This window comes from Schistocerca piceifrons, chromosome X, assembly GCF_021461385.2.
Source record: "Schistocerca piceifrons isolate TAMUIC-IGC-003096 chromosome X, iqSchPice1.1, whole genome shotgun sequence".
NCBI classification, from domain to species: domain Eukaryota; kingdom Metazoa; phylum Arthropoda; class Insecta; order Orthoptera; family Acrididae; genus Schistocerca; species Schistocerca piceifrons.
Genome location: NC_060149.1, coordinates 141467591 through 141484986, shown reverse-complemented (window position 1 = coordinate 141484986; position 17396 = coordinate 141467591). Strand labels below are relative to the sequence as shown.

The 17396-nt window shown below is 37.1% G+C and overlaps 1 protein-coding gene across 1 annotated transcript in view; it reads left to right on the top strand.

Moving 5' to 3' along the window:
• Positions 1-17396, top strand: part of LOC124722042 — a 312916-nt gene that overhangs the window by 261872 nt on the left and 33648 nt on the right. Inside the window, exons 13-16 of the mRNA XM_047247233.1 lie at positions 5276-5408; positions 12802-12917; positions 13088-13194; positions 16475-16664. Coding sequence (XP_047103189.1) covers positions 5276-5408; positions 12802-12917; positions 13088-13194; positions 16475-16664 — 546 coding nt within the window. The remainder of the gene's footprint in view (positions 1-5275; positions 5409-12801; positions 12918-13087; positions 13195-16474; positions 16665-17396) is intronic.

Here is a 17396-nt window from a genome sequence, read left to right as displayed (position 1 = left end):
GGAACCCCAACTACTATAGGTATAATAAATATCTAGCATTGATTATGTGCTCCCATAATTCCAGTAACTTTGATTTATTATATTTTTACAAAGTTAATCTCCCTAGTTTGAAATCGTAACAAGATAGTTGTGCTGCATAATCATTGAATAAATTGAGTTCTTCCTGTGAGATACATTGTGTATCATGCACTCAAATACGAGAGTAATCCCAAAAGTAAGGTCTCCTATTTTTTTCTAATTACATAGACCTGTCTACTTCTACAATGGTTTAGATCAGTTTACAGCTTGAACATTTAGCTATTTTTTGACATAATCACAATTTCTGTTGATGCAGTTTTGTAGACGCTGTGGCAGTTTTTGTATGCCCATGTCATACCAGCTTGCTGCCATGCTCTTCAGAAAGTTATGAACCTCTTCTTTCACCTTGTCGTCAGAGCTGAATCGCGTTCCAGCCAAATGTTCTTTTACCCTAGGGAACAAGTGATAGTCACTGGTCGCCAAGTCAGGACTATAGGGTGGGTAGGTGATTATGTTCCACTGAAACTGTTGCAGGACAGCAACAGTTTGTCGATTGATGTGTGGGCGAGCATTTTCATGGAGAATGTGTATGCCCTTGCTCAACGTTCCTCTTCTCCAGTTCTGAATTGCCCATTTTAGTTTTTTCAGAGTCTCACAGTACCTGTCAGCGTTAATTGTGGTTGGTCCCAGTGGGCATAAAGTCGGCCAGCAATACCCTTTTCCGATCCCAAAAAACGGTTGTCATGACTTTACCGGCAGAGTGTGTTTGTTTGAATTTACACGGCTTTGGCGAAGAAGGATGGTGCCACTGGCATGATTGTTGCTTGGTCTCAGGTGTAAAGTGGTATGTCCAGGTTTCGTCACCCATGACAATTGAGTCCAGAAAGTTCAGCTGCACGGCGGTGAAGAAATGTGCGGGAAGCGTCAACTCATTGCCACATGTGGTCCTCAGTCAGCATGTGTGGCATCCATCTTGCGCACACCTTCCGGTAGTTCAATGTTTCTGTTAAAATTCTGTGAGCAGTGCTTCGGGAAACCTCAGGAACCAATGTGCAGAGATCATCCAGGGTGATCCACTGATCTTCATGCATGCTTTGCTCAACCTTCAACACTGTCCCCTCAGAAACTGACGGTCTCCCGCTCCTTTGTTCATTGTGAATTTCAGTCCAACCAGCTACAAACTCTCTACACCACTTGCAAATATTTTTGACATCCATGCATGACTCACCACACACTTCCGTCAATTGGTGATGGATTTCAATCGGCACAGTGCCTTTTGCATTCAAAAGCTGAATAACTGTGTGCAATTCTCACTTGGCGGTAACATCCAATGGGAGCTCCACTCTCAGCGGCTGCCAATCCTAGAGTGAGTGCTTCAGCGAGGAGTGCGCATGTTTACACACAGCACGTGAAGCACTCTCCATAACAGTGTGACCAACTGCCACGCAAACAGAGTTCTGTACTTATAAAAAAAATTAAAGACCTTACTTTTGGGATTACCCTCGTATTTGAGTGCATGATACTCATAGTGTCTCACAGGAAGGACTCAATTTATTCAGTGTGAGAGTTATTATCCATAGAAATTGTATAGAGAGTTCAGAATTAATTATAGTTTCCATAGAGTGTCTGGCCTGAAAAGCAAGGGGTGAATTGAGAGAAGCAGCTAAAGGCTTTTACATGCTTGAGTTGTGCCGGTTGTTCAGCAATGAAAATCCTGCTGGATATTAGAGACGCACGAGCTCATGTATCATCCATTCTCCATCTAAGACATCCACTGTGCTCCATCTGATCAAATGATTTGGGTTTCGATAGACTTTGTTCTGACCCACCTTCTTGTTAATGTCACATCGTATATATCAGCTAGTCAGTATGCATAGTTGAGGAATATTATGAGGAACACCCTCCACCACACACTATATGGTAGCTTGCACAGTATGTATGTAAGTGTAGATGCAGATGTAGAACACCAATGATACATATAACTCTCACAATCTAGTAGGTTTTTCATCATGGTACATTAAAATTCCGGGGGTATTCAGTGGGACTGTGGTGGAATAATTTGTTTACTCAGGCTGCATCTTACTGGGGCAATGCTGTAAAAGAGTCTTATCCACATTGCAAATGATCTGTTTATCCAAGATAGTGAATTCCATAGGATCTGGGATGAAACATCTTTAAAGCCCAATACCAACATGAATAGTGATTTCTGTGAACAGTTGTTAGTGTCCAAAGGCACAGGGATTTATCCCAGTTGCCTTATTATATGTTAGGCAGATGCTTCTTCACCTTCTCAACCCACAGAGTGGGAACAGAAGAGGAGTCTTTCCCAGGTATCTTTTGTATGGTGTTTATTATATTTTCAAATTTGTTTTTGCATTGGATAAATAGTCAATCCAGACAAAAACTGTTCATGGGGCATTGCATGTGATGCACAGTGTTGAGAAAACCAGTTTTCATTCTTGTTACACTCAAAAAGTTGTTTTGTGTTCCTAATATATAATTGCCCATCAGATTAGTCTGGCATGATATTCAATCCAATATTTATAGTTAAAGAAATCAGTCTTTGCAGCAGTGATGGGTTAAAGCATCTGCTACATGATTTTGCTTCATAATTTGATCAAAAACACCTGTATTCAGACATAGCTGCAAATATTTGTTTTTGCTGTCACGGTCAATAAATATAACTCAAACTAATATTGCACCAGACTGAGTTGAGGCTGCTCTATTTCATTTGACACTGGATATTACACAAAACATTTCATGAGCATTCAATTTTTGGTGTACATATTATAAAAGTGAATTAAAAAAAAAATTGTTAGTGCCCACCTACATAGGAAGAAATGATGATCACAATAAAACAAGAGAAATCAGAGCTTGCACAAAAATATTTAGATGTTCATTTTTTCCATGCACTGTTAGAGAGTGGGACGGTAGAGAAATAGCTTGAAGGTGGTTCAATGAACGCTCTGCCAGGCACTTAATTGTGAAATGCACAGTAGTCATGTAGAAGTAGATCCACATAAAATGCTGTGCAATGGTTGCAGGGAAGTTGGCATATAATGTGGTTGCTTTCACATATGGCCCTACCTTTGATGAAGTAGGGCTACCTGGTTTTTCCACCAATGTAGACTGTCTTTTCAGCATTTCCTGGGAAAATAAAATCTTCACACTGCTACTCTTTGGTTTTTAGATTCACGTTTTCATTAAATGCATGGTAGTCCATATAAAATTATAGTACTATGATTAATTTTTTTAAATATTTCATTTATTTGTTTGATTATTCATTGACCACACACAGAGCTTTGTTCTGTTTTGTGTAAATATCTTACCCTGAGAGATTAGTCACATGTGTGAGACTTATATGTGTGTGTGTGTGTGTGTGTGTGTGTGTGTGTGTGTGTGTGTGTGTGTGTGTGTCGTGTCTGTTTCTGCCAAAAGCCTTGTTGGCCAAAAGCTCACTTTCTGACAGTTTTTTTGTTGTGCCTATCTGCGACTCAACGCCTCCGCTGTATGGTGAGGAGCAGCTATCCCTTTCATAATATTGTTACATTTGTGATCTTCATAATTTGTGATCTGGTCTGACCATGGGTATTTTTGTCCCTTTCCTTTTAGCTTTTCTAAAACCTATGACACCTAAAACCCAATCATACATATGACATTGCATCATTTTGTAGATCACCTGTGACATTTGCCTTCTTTATTTCTTTGTTGATAGTCCTCAGTGTCGATGTACTGCATTGTTATAGTGGCTGAAAAATGGGTGTGGAAGTTCAACACTGACTACTTAAAATGATGTAGCTGACAGTTGCACAGTTGCATTTCACAGTTCTTTACCTTCGCTGTTCACAGGCTCGCAATACTACACAGTATAGGGCCAGTTCACTATTGGTAAATGTGGATAAGCCTCATTAATAGGTTGCAGGCAAACATCAGCATACTGCTACAATAGTTTGCTGTTGAACATTTATGAGCACTAAAAACCTAACCACACAGTTCACAGTTCTTGCAGAATAATAATACGGTACATGTGACACTATTTTTAAAATAAATTAAACAGATATTGTTCTAACACACAGCCAATTTGATGCATTGTTGTTACTCTAATCAATACATACTTCCCATCTGAAAATCGGCCATGGAATGACTGACTCAGGACCAAAAATTGGTCCTTTATATATCCTCACAACTATAGGCACTCAAACTATACATTGTTCAATGCTTAAGTTACTGAAATTACAATTAAAACATAACTCATTCAATTAACTGAATATATCAAAAAATTCTTTCTTTTCAACATTTTCTTCTACCACGAAGCTTAAGCCAAATTATTTGTTTAAAGAATGAAATTAACAGATATAGTTATACAAAAAATACTTTTGACAAACCTGGTAATTATTTTGGAATTAATTAAGGGCTGGCTTTGCTAATATGTTTTTGAATAGAGCAAATAAATACTTTAAGAATCCTAGTAGTTCTTCTTCCAAATGTTTATAATTATTACAGAATTTATATTTGTTTATAAGTCAACAATAGAATCTAAGTCACAAACAATTACTGATTTCACCCTATAACAAAGGTATTAACTAGGAAAGATCAAAATCAATTAGGAAATTAATTACATACACATAACAAAGCACAAAATTACATGTGGTGCTATATTCCTTAAGACTGAGGGCCAACCTTTCACTTTTATGGAAATGCAGATTATACTCATGCATGTTAATGGTAATAAAAATAAAATGAAATGAATTTAAGGAGGCAGATGGCGAAACAAGAGAGGACATAAAGAGCTCCCAGCTTGCTTCGTCACACACCCCTAATTTAAATTAGTATTTTGCTCAGCCATCATGGGAATGTTTTCATTATTATTATTGCAATAATTGTTGATTATATGTACCAAGTGAGGTTATACAGTTGTTAACCCGTGAATAGTGAGAGTTCAGATTTGCATCTGATCATCCAGATTTAGGTTTTCCGTATATCACATAAATTGGTTAATGTACGCACTAGATGGTACATTTTAAAAAGACTTGGCTGATTTTTCTGTTGTGTCTTTCTGAAATTCAAGCTTGCTCTCTGAGCTTTATATTAAAAGGAAACTGAACACTTATTTTCCTTTCTTAGAATATATGGCATGACACAAATCCCCATTCTCGTATATGTTGTGAATTGCACAATTCTTGTATATATTAGTGTTGCATCTTCAGACTTGTTAAAACTTCTTTTTTATGCTATAAACTGGTCTCTCTGTCTACAGGAACTGGTGTTAAGTTTAGACGAACAAGATGCAGCAGAACTTGTGCTTGTGTTGCAAGGTTATTACAGATTGTTGACTGGTTTGGAGTTACCTTTAGAGAGAGACATTATACCTACATGGGTTGATGATGCAGGTTAGTTTTACAGGCAGCATTTTATTTACTTCTTTATCAGAAACATAATTTATGTTTACAAAAAATACTCTTGAATCATTATCCATGGCTGATAGGTCACTAAATAATTATTCACTGTGCTGTTAAGAATTGCTATACTGACAAATCATCAGAAATATCAAAAATAATAGCAAAGTCTTCATACAGAGTATAAAGTCATGTACATCACCCATTAGTATCGGAACTTAACTGAATTCCACAATTTTTGTACATGTTAGTGTTACTCTTCAGGCTTGTTAAATTTAAGTTCCAAACTGATGGGCGATGCACATGACTCCATACTCTGTATGAAGACTTTGCCCTTATTTTTGATATTTTGGATTATGAGAACTGCCTGAAACACATCAGTAAATCACTTCTGAACAGCAAATTGTTTAGTGATCTGTCCAGCAGTGGATAAAGATTCAAGTTTGCATAATGGTTGCATGCCTCCCACACAACTTCATGTCATGCCTTAAGAAAAGTATTGTTATGAATTATCATCATTTATGCGACTGCCATCATCTGTGATAGATTTAAGCTCTTAGCAATAATCTACTGTATATCGCTTTGTAAGTGGATTGCATGGGGAGGGATGTGTTGATTAAGCAGCTTACACTGCTTCAAAAACCTCTAGACAAGAATCACAACTGATGGTATCATTATTCTAGCACAGTAATGCTTACATATTATTAGACAAGAAGTCCACTTGTTACATTGTAACTATCAAAACACTTATTTTAACCTGTTCACGTGACACACATGCACTTACCCATATGCTCTGATTTGCTGCGAACAACAGTGGATGCAACAACTGATTTTATTTTTGCCTCTGCGTAATACCCATAAAAACATTGCCTTATCATTATAGCTTACATCAATTATGAGACAATCTGAGCAGCCCTCTTAGAATGGATGCAGATGATGATTTCATTTACTGTCTAGTCACCTCACCAGAAGGTCAAAATGAATTCCAAAATGATTTAGACAAGATATTTTTATGGTGCAAAAAATGGCTGTTGACTCTCAACAATGAAAAGTGTTAGGTCATTCACGTGAGTACTAAAAGGAATGTGTAACATTTGAGTACCACCTTAAATCACATTAATCTAAAAGCTGTTGCTGTAACTGAATACCTAAGGATTACAATTATGAACACATAAAATTGGAACTGCAGATAGGAAATGTTGCAGAGCAGGTGAACCAAAGACTGAATTTTATTAGCTTAGATGATATAATGGATCTACCCAAGGGACTGCCTACTCTATGCTTGTCCATCTTCTTGTGATGTCCCCCTTACCTGTTGCTGATGTTGTATGCGGTTTTATGCATCTTTAAGTGGCTCCTCCCACTTTATCCCCACTATGACATTATTGATGACAAGTTCCAGTTTATAGATAAAACCATTACCCATTCACAGTATTTGTTGAACTTCACAGTGGCATAATGTACAACATGAAAGTAAGAGTGCACACAAAATAACATGTAGTACAATCACTAGAATTCATAATGTCCAGTAAATATTAGTGATGAAACATCAACATTCTGAGATTACAAATACACCAGTGTCCAAAATAAAAGCAACAAACAGAAATTTTGAGAAGTTATGTGTATTTTGCCACAAGACAGTATGAACAGGTGATAGTAAAGTAGAAACAATGTAAGGGATACAGACCGTAAACAACTGCAACATGCATAATGGTAGACAAATATGTTCTTCATTTTTTCCAACTTAACAGATTTACACATCCATTCCAACAACTGGTTAATGTGCTCAGTATGGGGTGTGACCACCTGTGGCATCAGTATAGGTCTAACAATGATGGGGCATGCTGTAAATGATGTCATCAATCCCATGTTGAGGCAACAATGCCCATTCTTCATGCAGAGCTGCTCGCAAGTCTCGGAGAGTGGTTGGTGGATGCTAACGGGATGCAACCTGTGTGCAAATTCTTCTGTTTCCGGGAAAATATCAATCACCAATGCTCTTTGAGGTCAAGCATTATCAGTCATCAGTACAAAGTCTGAGCCCTCAGAAACTTGCAGCAACCCCACAGGAGGTCACAAGATCTCATGACAATACTTGACAGCAGTTAAACCTTGCTGATTCATCCATGTAAGTTCATGAAGAGGCGTTTGAATGTTCAACATAGTACCTGCTCACATCATTAGGGACTCTATATCAGTTTCTTTCCACAATGTTTGGGTTCTAAACTCGTGTTCTACATTCCCTCCAGATGCAAATCTGTCGAGACTCACTCTCCAGATCAAATTGGGACTCATCTGTGGAAAGGACATTGGCCCACTGTTCAACCATCTGTGTTGCAAGTTGATGACTCCACTGTAGACGTTCCATTCTCTGAAGTCACATCAGAGGTATACACACAGCAGGTCTCCGGCAATAAAGGTCACTATGCAGAAGCCTTCTTTACTCCGTTTGCCTCAATACAATTCGTCCAATTGTTGCTGCGAGGTCAGATGCCAGGTACTGTGTGGTCTAAGGTGGTACCATTGTTCCCTTACAGTCAAATAACAGTCCTCTCTTTTTGATGTCACATGTGGTCAGTGCTGCTCTGATCTTCAGGATATCATTCTGGTCTCTATAAACTGTCGCCACATCACTAAAATAACAAAATGATTCACGTTAAGCCTTTGGGCCAGATCAGTTTATAACTATTCTGCTTCCATTCCTCCTGTGTCCACCCACCACATAGAGTCTGGTATGTGTCTTCACTGTGTCATACGGCACCATCTATGACTGTATACACAGCGGTTGTGGGTTTGGACTACCCAGAAAATACTAACACATTTGATAGGTGCCTTATGTCAACATTAGTGTGGTTGTTCATGAACCAGAATGCTATATTCCATGCAGAACATGACCATATGGACATCTATTGACAGTTTGTATGATTATATCTTGCGTTAGACACAGGATGGGGAAACAGTGGTTTGTTGCTTTAATTTTGGACACAGGATGTATAATACATGGATGATACACACATTGTGTCAAAACACAGATTTTCACATGAGATGTCAGGTGTTGGGTAATTAGCCTTGGACTTTGACCCTAAGTGACACATTCATGTTATACATCTGCTGGCCAGTCACCAATGTTATCATACTGAAACTGACATTTTGGCATAATGCTAGCAGGCACAGATTCTTTCATAATGATACTGGTGTATCACTCAAGTGTTTGGAAGTCACCAACTTCAAGCTGCATAGATTTTTAGTGTTTACTTCCCAACCACAGACTCGTAACACAATCTGACATAGAGGTGTGACATACATGATTCTGGGGTGCAGAATGTTGCATTGTCATTAACCACTTATATGTCATCTCATTGTCTCTGTAGAGCTGTACCATGGAAAGCAAGGAGAGGATGTTGGTTGGTGGCAAGTATCCTCGTTCTATAACACAAACTGCATGCAATTAATAACTGGGTTCTTTATTCATAAACAAAGAGCTACTTAACTTAAGTTTCAATGTGCTGTGGTGCAAGCTCTCTTCTGTATAGTCCATGTAGCCTCACTGCTGTTGAAGTAGAAGTCTGCTGTGTTCACTATAAGGTTGCTATGTGCTGCCTGTGTCTGTGCTAGAGCTAAATCTGCGGCTTCATCTCGGTGACACACTGGAACTCTCATGGCCTACAGACTTGAACTAACTGGCATTACAGGCTCGAACTAACTGACTAAACTAACTTGCTAAACTGGCCTTCCGGTCCACAGTGGCGATCCTAAATACTGGCAGCTGAGAGGGCGTTGGTGGCACGTTTCCAGCGAGTCTTGTTGTTGGCCTCTATTGATACTCTCATAACCTCTATGCCCCAGGGTGTGCTGGCATTAGCGTACACCAACACACAAACTCTCATTCAAACCAATATGATGATGCTATCCAAATGCTTACCTATTGCAGATGTGATTTTTGGGGATGGGTAACTATTTTAAAACAGGCATAAGAACATGATGTGATTTCTGAGAGTACGTAATGTTTTGAAATTTGTTTGGGTTACATTTTACAGTATCACATAGACTTGAATATTTTACTGTTATCTGGTTTTTGAAAAATGTTGAAGGTTAGTAAATTGTAAAAGTATATGGAACCTTATTATGTATCCATAGTCTGAAATCCAGTATATACAAGTATGGTATCCATTTTGAAATAAATATTTTATAATCCTAAATTATTTGAAATCTCAGATAATGACTGAATTAGAGAGGTGTTGTCTGATTCATAGAAAATATAGCAATAAACATATGTTTTCAAAGTTCAGAACCTCATAGGCACTAAAGCAAAAGAGGTAATTGGAATAGTGAGTGTATAGACATTTAATGTCAAGTATTTCACAAGTTAATTAGTTTCAGATAATTTAAAATATGTTCTTTGAAAGTTGGAAATGTCTGCTTTTGAATGGGCTGTAGCAGTACTTACTGTATTGCCCATTGGCTCAAAATACCTTCTAATTACAGGACTGTGTTGTTACTTAAATTACTCATAACTTTTAATTACTCAGGCCTGTAGTAAAATAAACTGCATCATTGTAATCAGGAAGATAAATATAAACAACTAACTTATAAATTTAAATGGAATTCTGCATAAATAACAATTTGATATATGCCTGTGCATATTGCATGTGTAGCTGCATTAGGTATAGAATGTAACAGCAAAGGAAATGTAGTTATCCTTGGGAGCAGAAAACATAACAGATGGAGAACTTTCTCAACTTGCTACACCTTATCACTCATTGATGTTGACTTCTGCTTGATGTCTATGTTTGTCACAAATTGCAGTTTACCATCGATGTTCTTTTCTCGTACATTATGCACTGCCTGTTACTTTTCCACACATTTTGTAAGTTCACTGACACTGTTCCTCACTTCTAATTATCCATTCATTCCAAATTTGTATGCCACTGTTTCTTATGTGTATGAGCTCATTTCATCATACCTAAACAAGTAGATGTCTTCACACGGAGGCACCATATGCAACATAGTGTGCCTCGTACATCTCTTATGAGTGAGATAGGTATAAGAGTTTCTCATATGCATGAGTCCTTGTCAGTTGTGACAGAGTGGAACAACTCCTCAGACCAGGGCATCATATTTGATTGATGTTGCGTTTCGTATCTTGAAGTTTCAGATCTTGATGTACTGAAATGATAATTTGGAAACTGATACTATGAATGATAGTGCAAAAATGATGTAGACCAGACAATAATTAAATTTCAAAGTGGCTCCTCCCACTCCATTCGCACACAACGTTATAGATGGCCAGTTCCAGTTGATGGATCACAGTTTACATGGTAAAATGAGCATATTTTCCTTCATAACCATGTCCAGAAGAGAACTAATCCAACCATCACTAAGAATCACAGTATTTGTTGAACTTCTCAGTGGCATAATGTACAGTGACAGAAATATGAAAGTAATAGTTAACACAAAATAACTTGTAGTATGATCACCAGAATTAATCATGCTGTCCAGTAAATATTAGTGATCAAACATTAATGCTTTGACACTACAGGTAACATAAAGGAATGTTACATACATGATTTCAGTGCACAAATTTTCACACAAGATGTTAGGTACTGGATAATTAGCCTGGATCTTTCACTCTAATCAACATTGTTATGTTACCCATGTGCTGACCAGGCACTGGCTTTCTCATACAGAAACTGAGATGTTGGCATCATGCTAGATAGGTGCAGACTCTTTCATACTGACACTGATGTATTACCCAAATGCTTGCTGATCTCTGACTTCAAGCTGCATAGATGGTTAGCATTTGCTTCCCAGCCACAGACTCTTACACAATCCGACATAGAGGTGTGATATAGATGTTCTTGGGGTGCACACACTCACTCAAACCAACATGATGATGCTATTTAAAAGCAGACATAAGAACATGATGAGATTTGTGAAACTACTTAATGTTTTGAAAAGCAGCTAGGTTAGACTTTGCCATATTGCATAGAATTGAAGATTTTACTGTTATCTTTTTTGTGAAAAATGCTGAAGGGCAGTAAATCATAAAAGCATATGGAACCTTATTATGTATCCATTGTCTGAAATCCAGTATTTACAAGTATGGCATCCATCTTGAAATAAGTACTTTATAATTCTAAATTATCTGAAATCTCAGATAGTGACTGAATTAGGGAGAGGTGGTGTTGGTTCATAAAAAATATAGCAATAAAAATAAATTGTCAAAGTTCAGAATGTTGTAGGCATTAAAGCAAAATATATTACTGCAATTATGAAGGTCCAGAATTTTAATGTCAATTATTTCACAAGTTAATTAGGTTCAGATGATTTAAAATATGTCCTTGGAAAGTTGGGAACATCTGCTCTTGGATGAGTAGTAGCAATACCTCGTGTGCTCAAAATACTTTCTGATTACATGCAGTGCTGTAACTAATTCCCCATAACTGTTAATTACTCAGGCTTCTAGTAAAACCAATTACGTAATTGTAATCAGGAAAATAAGTACAAACAAATGAACTATAAATTTGAATGGGATTCTGCATAAATAATAATTGGCTTATGTCTGTATATATAACATATGATGTAAGCAGTTGCATTAGTTACAGACTGAAAGAGTGGAAAAAAATTCAGTTATTCTTAGAAGCAGAAAACATATTAATGGAGAAGTTTCCAAATTACTATGTCTCATTCTTCTGAATTATTGTTGTGTGATTTCGAATCAAGACCAGAAAGGACTGACAGAGGTAATCAAAGAAGCTGAAAGAAGGGCAGCTCATTTTGTATTATCATGAAATAGAGGATATAATATGCCAGTTGTGGTGGCAATCATTAAACTAAGGTGTTTTTTGTCATGGCAACATGTTTTCATGAAATTTCAATCACCAATTTTATCCTCTGAATGAAAAAATATTTTGCTGATGCTGACCAACGAAGGGAGAAATGGTCACTGTAATAAAATAAGCGAGATCAGAGTTTTCATAGAAAGATTTAAGTGTTTGTTTTCCCCATGAGCAGTTCAGGAGTGAAATGGTTTGGTGAACCCTTTGTCAGGCACTTAAGTGTGAATTGCAGAGTATACGTGTAGATGTAGATCAGCACAGAATACAGTAAACCATTTTCTAGCAGCAGCATTCTTCTATAAAAGAAACAGAGGAAGGAAAATAGAGGGGAACTGCATTTAAGAAAGAAGATGAAAGCTGGTGTGTGTGAGGTCATCAGGTCTGTGAAACATTATGTCTAGTAGGTAAGGAAATCACTAGAAGGATTGTGTGTGTGCACACGTGCTAGTTGATGCTGATTAATGTTGGCATGAGATCCACCACATATTCACCTAAAAGCATGAAATAATAACTGTTTATTTATTCTTTTTTTCTTTTTCTTTTTGCAGCTCCATCATACCATTCACAGCACTTTGTTGTTCCTGCAACATGGAGCTATGGTACCAAAGAAACAATTAACCATACTGCCACATTTTCTGTGCCACCTCCATACCAGTCACTCCATGTGAGTTTTGTATGACTGAATCAGTTTTGCTTGATTTTCCCCACTGTTTTTGTTGTAGTCAGACTAAAGTGTCCTATTTTCATGTAGCAGATTTTTCATTGTCTTTATAATTGTTTGCTTTGCTTGTATGTGATGTATTAGCATTAAGTGCCTTTTTTCTTCATGGACAGATAAAAACCAATGGACACCTGCTGTCATCCAGAATCAAACCACCACTGACAGACTCTATAAATCCAAATAAGACAGAGTATGGGGTCGATAATAATATGAACAAAATGTAAGTATTTGTAATTTTATAGATAATCACTATGCAATTTCATAATTTGTTATTTCTTCCTATCTCAGAATTAATTAAAAGTTGGAAACTTAGAGCCAAGAGGTAAAGAGATCAGAATTGATTTAAAATGAAATATTACATCACTGCAGCACAGTTAATGATCAAAATTTTCAACAGTTTTGTCTGCGACACAGCATTATCAGTATCTGAGTATGTGCAACAAATATGACTGAAGTCTGTTCTCAGTGGCCAGAGATAGAGAGTGTGTGTGTGTGTGTGTGTGTGTGTGTGTGTGTGTGTGTGTGTGTGTGTGTTTCTATGTTACAAGAAGATCTTTTGGCCGAAAGCTCACTTGTATAGCAGTGTTTTTGTTGTGCCTATCTGTGACTCAACATCTCTTCTATATGATGAGTAGCAATCTATCATTTTTATAATATTTTAAGTATGACTAAAGGTAGATCTGGGAGAGTGAGTAATACAAATTGTCATTGTCACATGACTAAAATCAGAACTGTTAAACCACAAACATTCTAGCAATCCTTCTAGCCTTAATTTTCCATTTCCAACCTACACCCAGCAGAGGTTTCCCTGCAACTTTGATCAAGATAACTTATAATCCAGTGTCTGCTGTTTTCTTTTGTAATTATTTTCATGGTCATGACTACTTACTAGTTCTCCATTTTCCATCTTTTATCGCCCAGATCATAAAGATATGCAGTATTGCATGAGTATTTAAAATACGTAAATTATTTTGAAGCACAAAAAATGTTTATACTTATGAACATTGTTCTGCCAAGAATGAAAAAGAGAAAATTCTTTATTGTGCTTCCAGGGTCCTCTCCTTCTACATGTAAGAAATTATACAGCAAAACTGGGAAACATCATACAGTTGATTATGGTTACAGCTGGGTAGCACAGTTTCATAAACATGATCCATCAAATTTCAATTTTTTAATTTTTTCCACAACTTACATACACAAGCTAAAAAATATTATGATGGGGAAATCTTTAAACTCCTGTGTAATCTAAACCCAAGAGAAATGCGTTGTGTGAGCATCATTCAGTGTTATAGTATAGTACTATTACTTGTCATCATTCTTTCTCTCTGTCACTCATGAATTTTGAGGTAGTATTGCATGCCTATTTTAAAGCAAGGATTTGTCTGCTAGTGACACATAAATAGTCAGTATGATACTGGACAACTAGAATACTACTATATTGTCAACTATAATAGTTCTTTGATAAACTTGGAAAATATATTGCTATGACAGCTAGCATTTAGACTATAGATACACTACATGAAAAGGCAGAGTAATCAAATGAAAGTAAGCACAGTAAACAGGTTATATATATAGGTCTATTAATGATAGTAAAGTTTCAAGTATTAAGTTTCTGCAAAAGTTCAGTTTTAGTCAAGGGAGGTGACACAGTCATTTAAAACACTGGACTTGCATTCGAGAAGAATTCAGTTCAAATCTGTATCTGACAATCCTGATTTAGGACTTCTGTAGTTGCCCTAAATAACTTAAGGCAGATACCAGGATGCTTCCTTTCGGAAAGGACATGGCAGATTTTCTTTCGTATTCTTCCTCAATCAAGGTTTGTGCTCTGTCTCGAATGACGCCATCAAGGCTGCACATCCTATGGTATCGGGATCCTCCTCCAGTATCACTTCACCCCTCATGTTCACTCTGACAGTCTGCATGTTCTTTCTTTTTAATGGCAAAATTATCTTTTTTTACACAGAGAAACATAATGAACTTTCACACCGGATGCCATCTTCACACATAACATTAGAGTAAAGCACTCTCCCTTATATTTTAAGTAAAAAAGCTTCTCAAGGCTTGTGGTTGCCTCTTGCTATTGTCTGAGAATGTTTATATTATAAAAGTTGGCTTCTCTCAGGCACAGATACTTCAGCCTAAAAAACAAGAAGCTCTTCTCCTGGTTAGTAAACTCATAGAGACTTGACCAGTATGGTTGCCAGACAGGCAACTACAATATATCTTACAACAATCTCTGAAAGGAAGATTAGAGTTCAATGTACCACCTATGTCACTAGAGATCAACTTCAGATTGAACAAGAATGGATAGAGGTATTGGTGGAGTCCTTGTTTAAGACACCATCCCTGCATTCACCTAAGGTGACTCACAGAAATCATACCAAATCTAAAACAGGAAGGCTATAAGAGGATTTGGACACTACTTGTTCAGAATAACTGCATCACCTCACTTGGTCATACCTCCAAATTTCTGGTCAGGTGTAGGCCGTACACAGTAAACCTAACTTAGAGAGAGTCCAGACCACTACAGCTATAGATTGCACCCTGTTTGCAATCATAACTGATGTTTTGAATTTCATATTAACTAATTTCAAAACATTGTTGGAAAAGGCTTGATGAAGACATTGGAACAACTCAACAATGTGAACCTCAAATTCATTGTTTCTGAGCTGTATTCCTGTGGTCACCATTTTTAACATATCCATCATCTCAATCCAGATTGTTCAGTTTCTTCCACTATCAGTGTGGTCCTCCTCCAATGAATCCCTACATAATGTTCTAATTTTTATGTTACTTTATTGCTGGCTGCTTTGCAGATGTAAGTCACACTATGAGTATCACAATGAGATAGCAGAATAATGCTCTGTTTTTATCCAGATATCAAATTTTCACTGTTTTCACACTGCATTACGTGTATCCTACTTATTGCTATATTCATCTAATGTGATACCTTCTCAATAAAACTCTGACAATTCAATAAATTCAAAATAAAATTGAAATCTTCTGTAAATTATAAGATAATTCAGATTCAAGAAACGAACATTTCTGTTAGCTTCCTAACAAATAGCACAGTTAGTTGTAAACAGACCTGTATTGTTGCAGATATGCATCATGGGTGAGTGCATTTAGGGGGCTGCAAGGGAGTAGGGGGGAGGGGTGGGGGGAGGGAGGGAGGGAGGGAGGGAGGGAGGGAGAGAGAGAGAGAGAGAGAGAGAGAGAGAGAGAGAGAGAGAGAGAAGCTAGTGACATTCTGTATACCATTACATGTGACTATGTGCCACACAGCAGTCAGCTACAAGTGAATGGCCACCTATTCTCATATTTTTTATGTAGTCTGCATCCTGGAGTTTCCATCATCATAACTATGGTAAATGATAAAATTTTAGAATACTTAGAGGAATTTATGAATGTTTAAGGAATTTTTACATTTTGTGATGCAGTGTTTGAATAATAAATTAAGTTTTCTTTATCTATTTATTCTTAAATATGTGTTCCAGGACAAATATCCGAAATGTAAATGGTACTGCTGGGCCCGATGGCACCCATTTTCTACTGGATGATAACAGAAAAGCAGCAAGTGGCCAAGTCATGGACTTCAGCTCTCTTAAATTTGGGTGTGATCTTCAGAGTGTGGTTTCAATGGAAATATTGGAGAGTAGCTCATGCATAGATGCTAGAAATGAAGAGGTAAGATAATAAATCATGGAATGATGTGAAAATTCAAGTCGTCCTGCAAATACTGAGGACTGAAACTACAGATTTTTGTTGAATAATATTTGGTATAGATCTGCTGGGTGCAATAATATAGCATCAGGGCCGATACGCAGAGAAAACAGTAATCAAATCCTGAGCTTTGAAAACTTTAAAAATAGTTTCTGTATTCAGAGAAAGTCATTCATGAAATAAGTGAAAGTAGTGAAGAAAAAGTGGGCGAAAAGTTCTTCCAAATCCTCGATTATGTACTGTTGGAATCTGGATATGAAAGTAACACTTAACCACACTGGAACTCTAAAATCTGGACTTCCACTGGTAATAATTTGCAAATAATCCATTGCTCAAAAATGAAAATTATAAATAGAACAACTACTGGCACAGTTCTGTGTTTGGGAGGAGGAGGAGGCAGATTGTTGTAAAAAATGTAAACAAAGGGTTGGGATAAAAAAAGAAAAAAACTGAGGGAGCAGGAAAATAAGAATTAATCAGAGATCCAAACAAATGTAACAGAAGAACAGGGAATGTTGAAAACAGAGGAAGAGGAATCAAACTGGGGGGGGGGGGGGGGGGGGAGAGCTGAGAAGAGGACATAAAGTAGAAAGTAACCAGATGAACAGTATTTTATTATTTCTTCTCTTTTTCCTCTTCTCAAGTTCCTTCATCAATTTATGACTCTCCCCTAACATCTTCTGTCTGCTGATTATT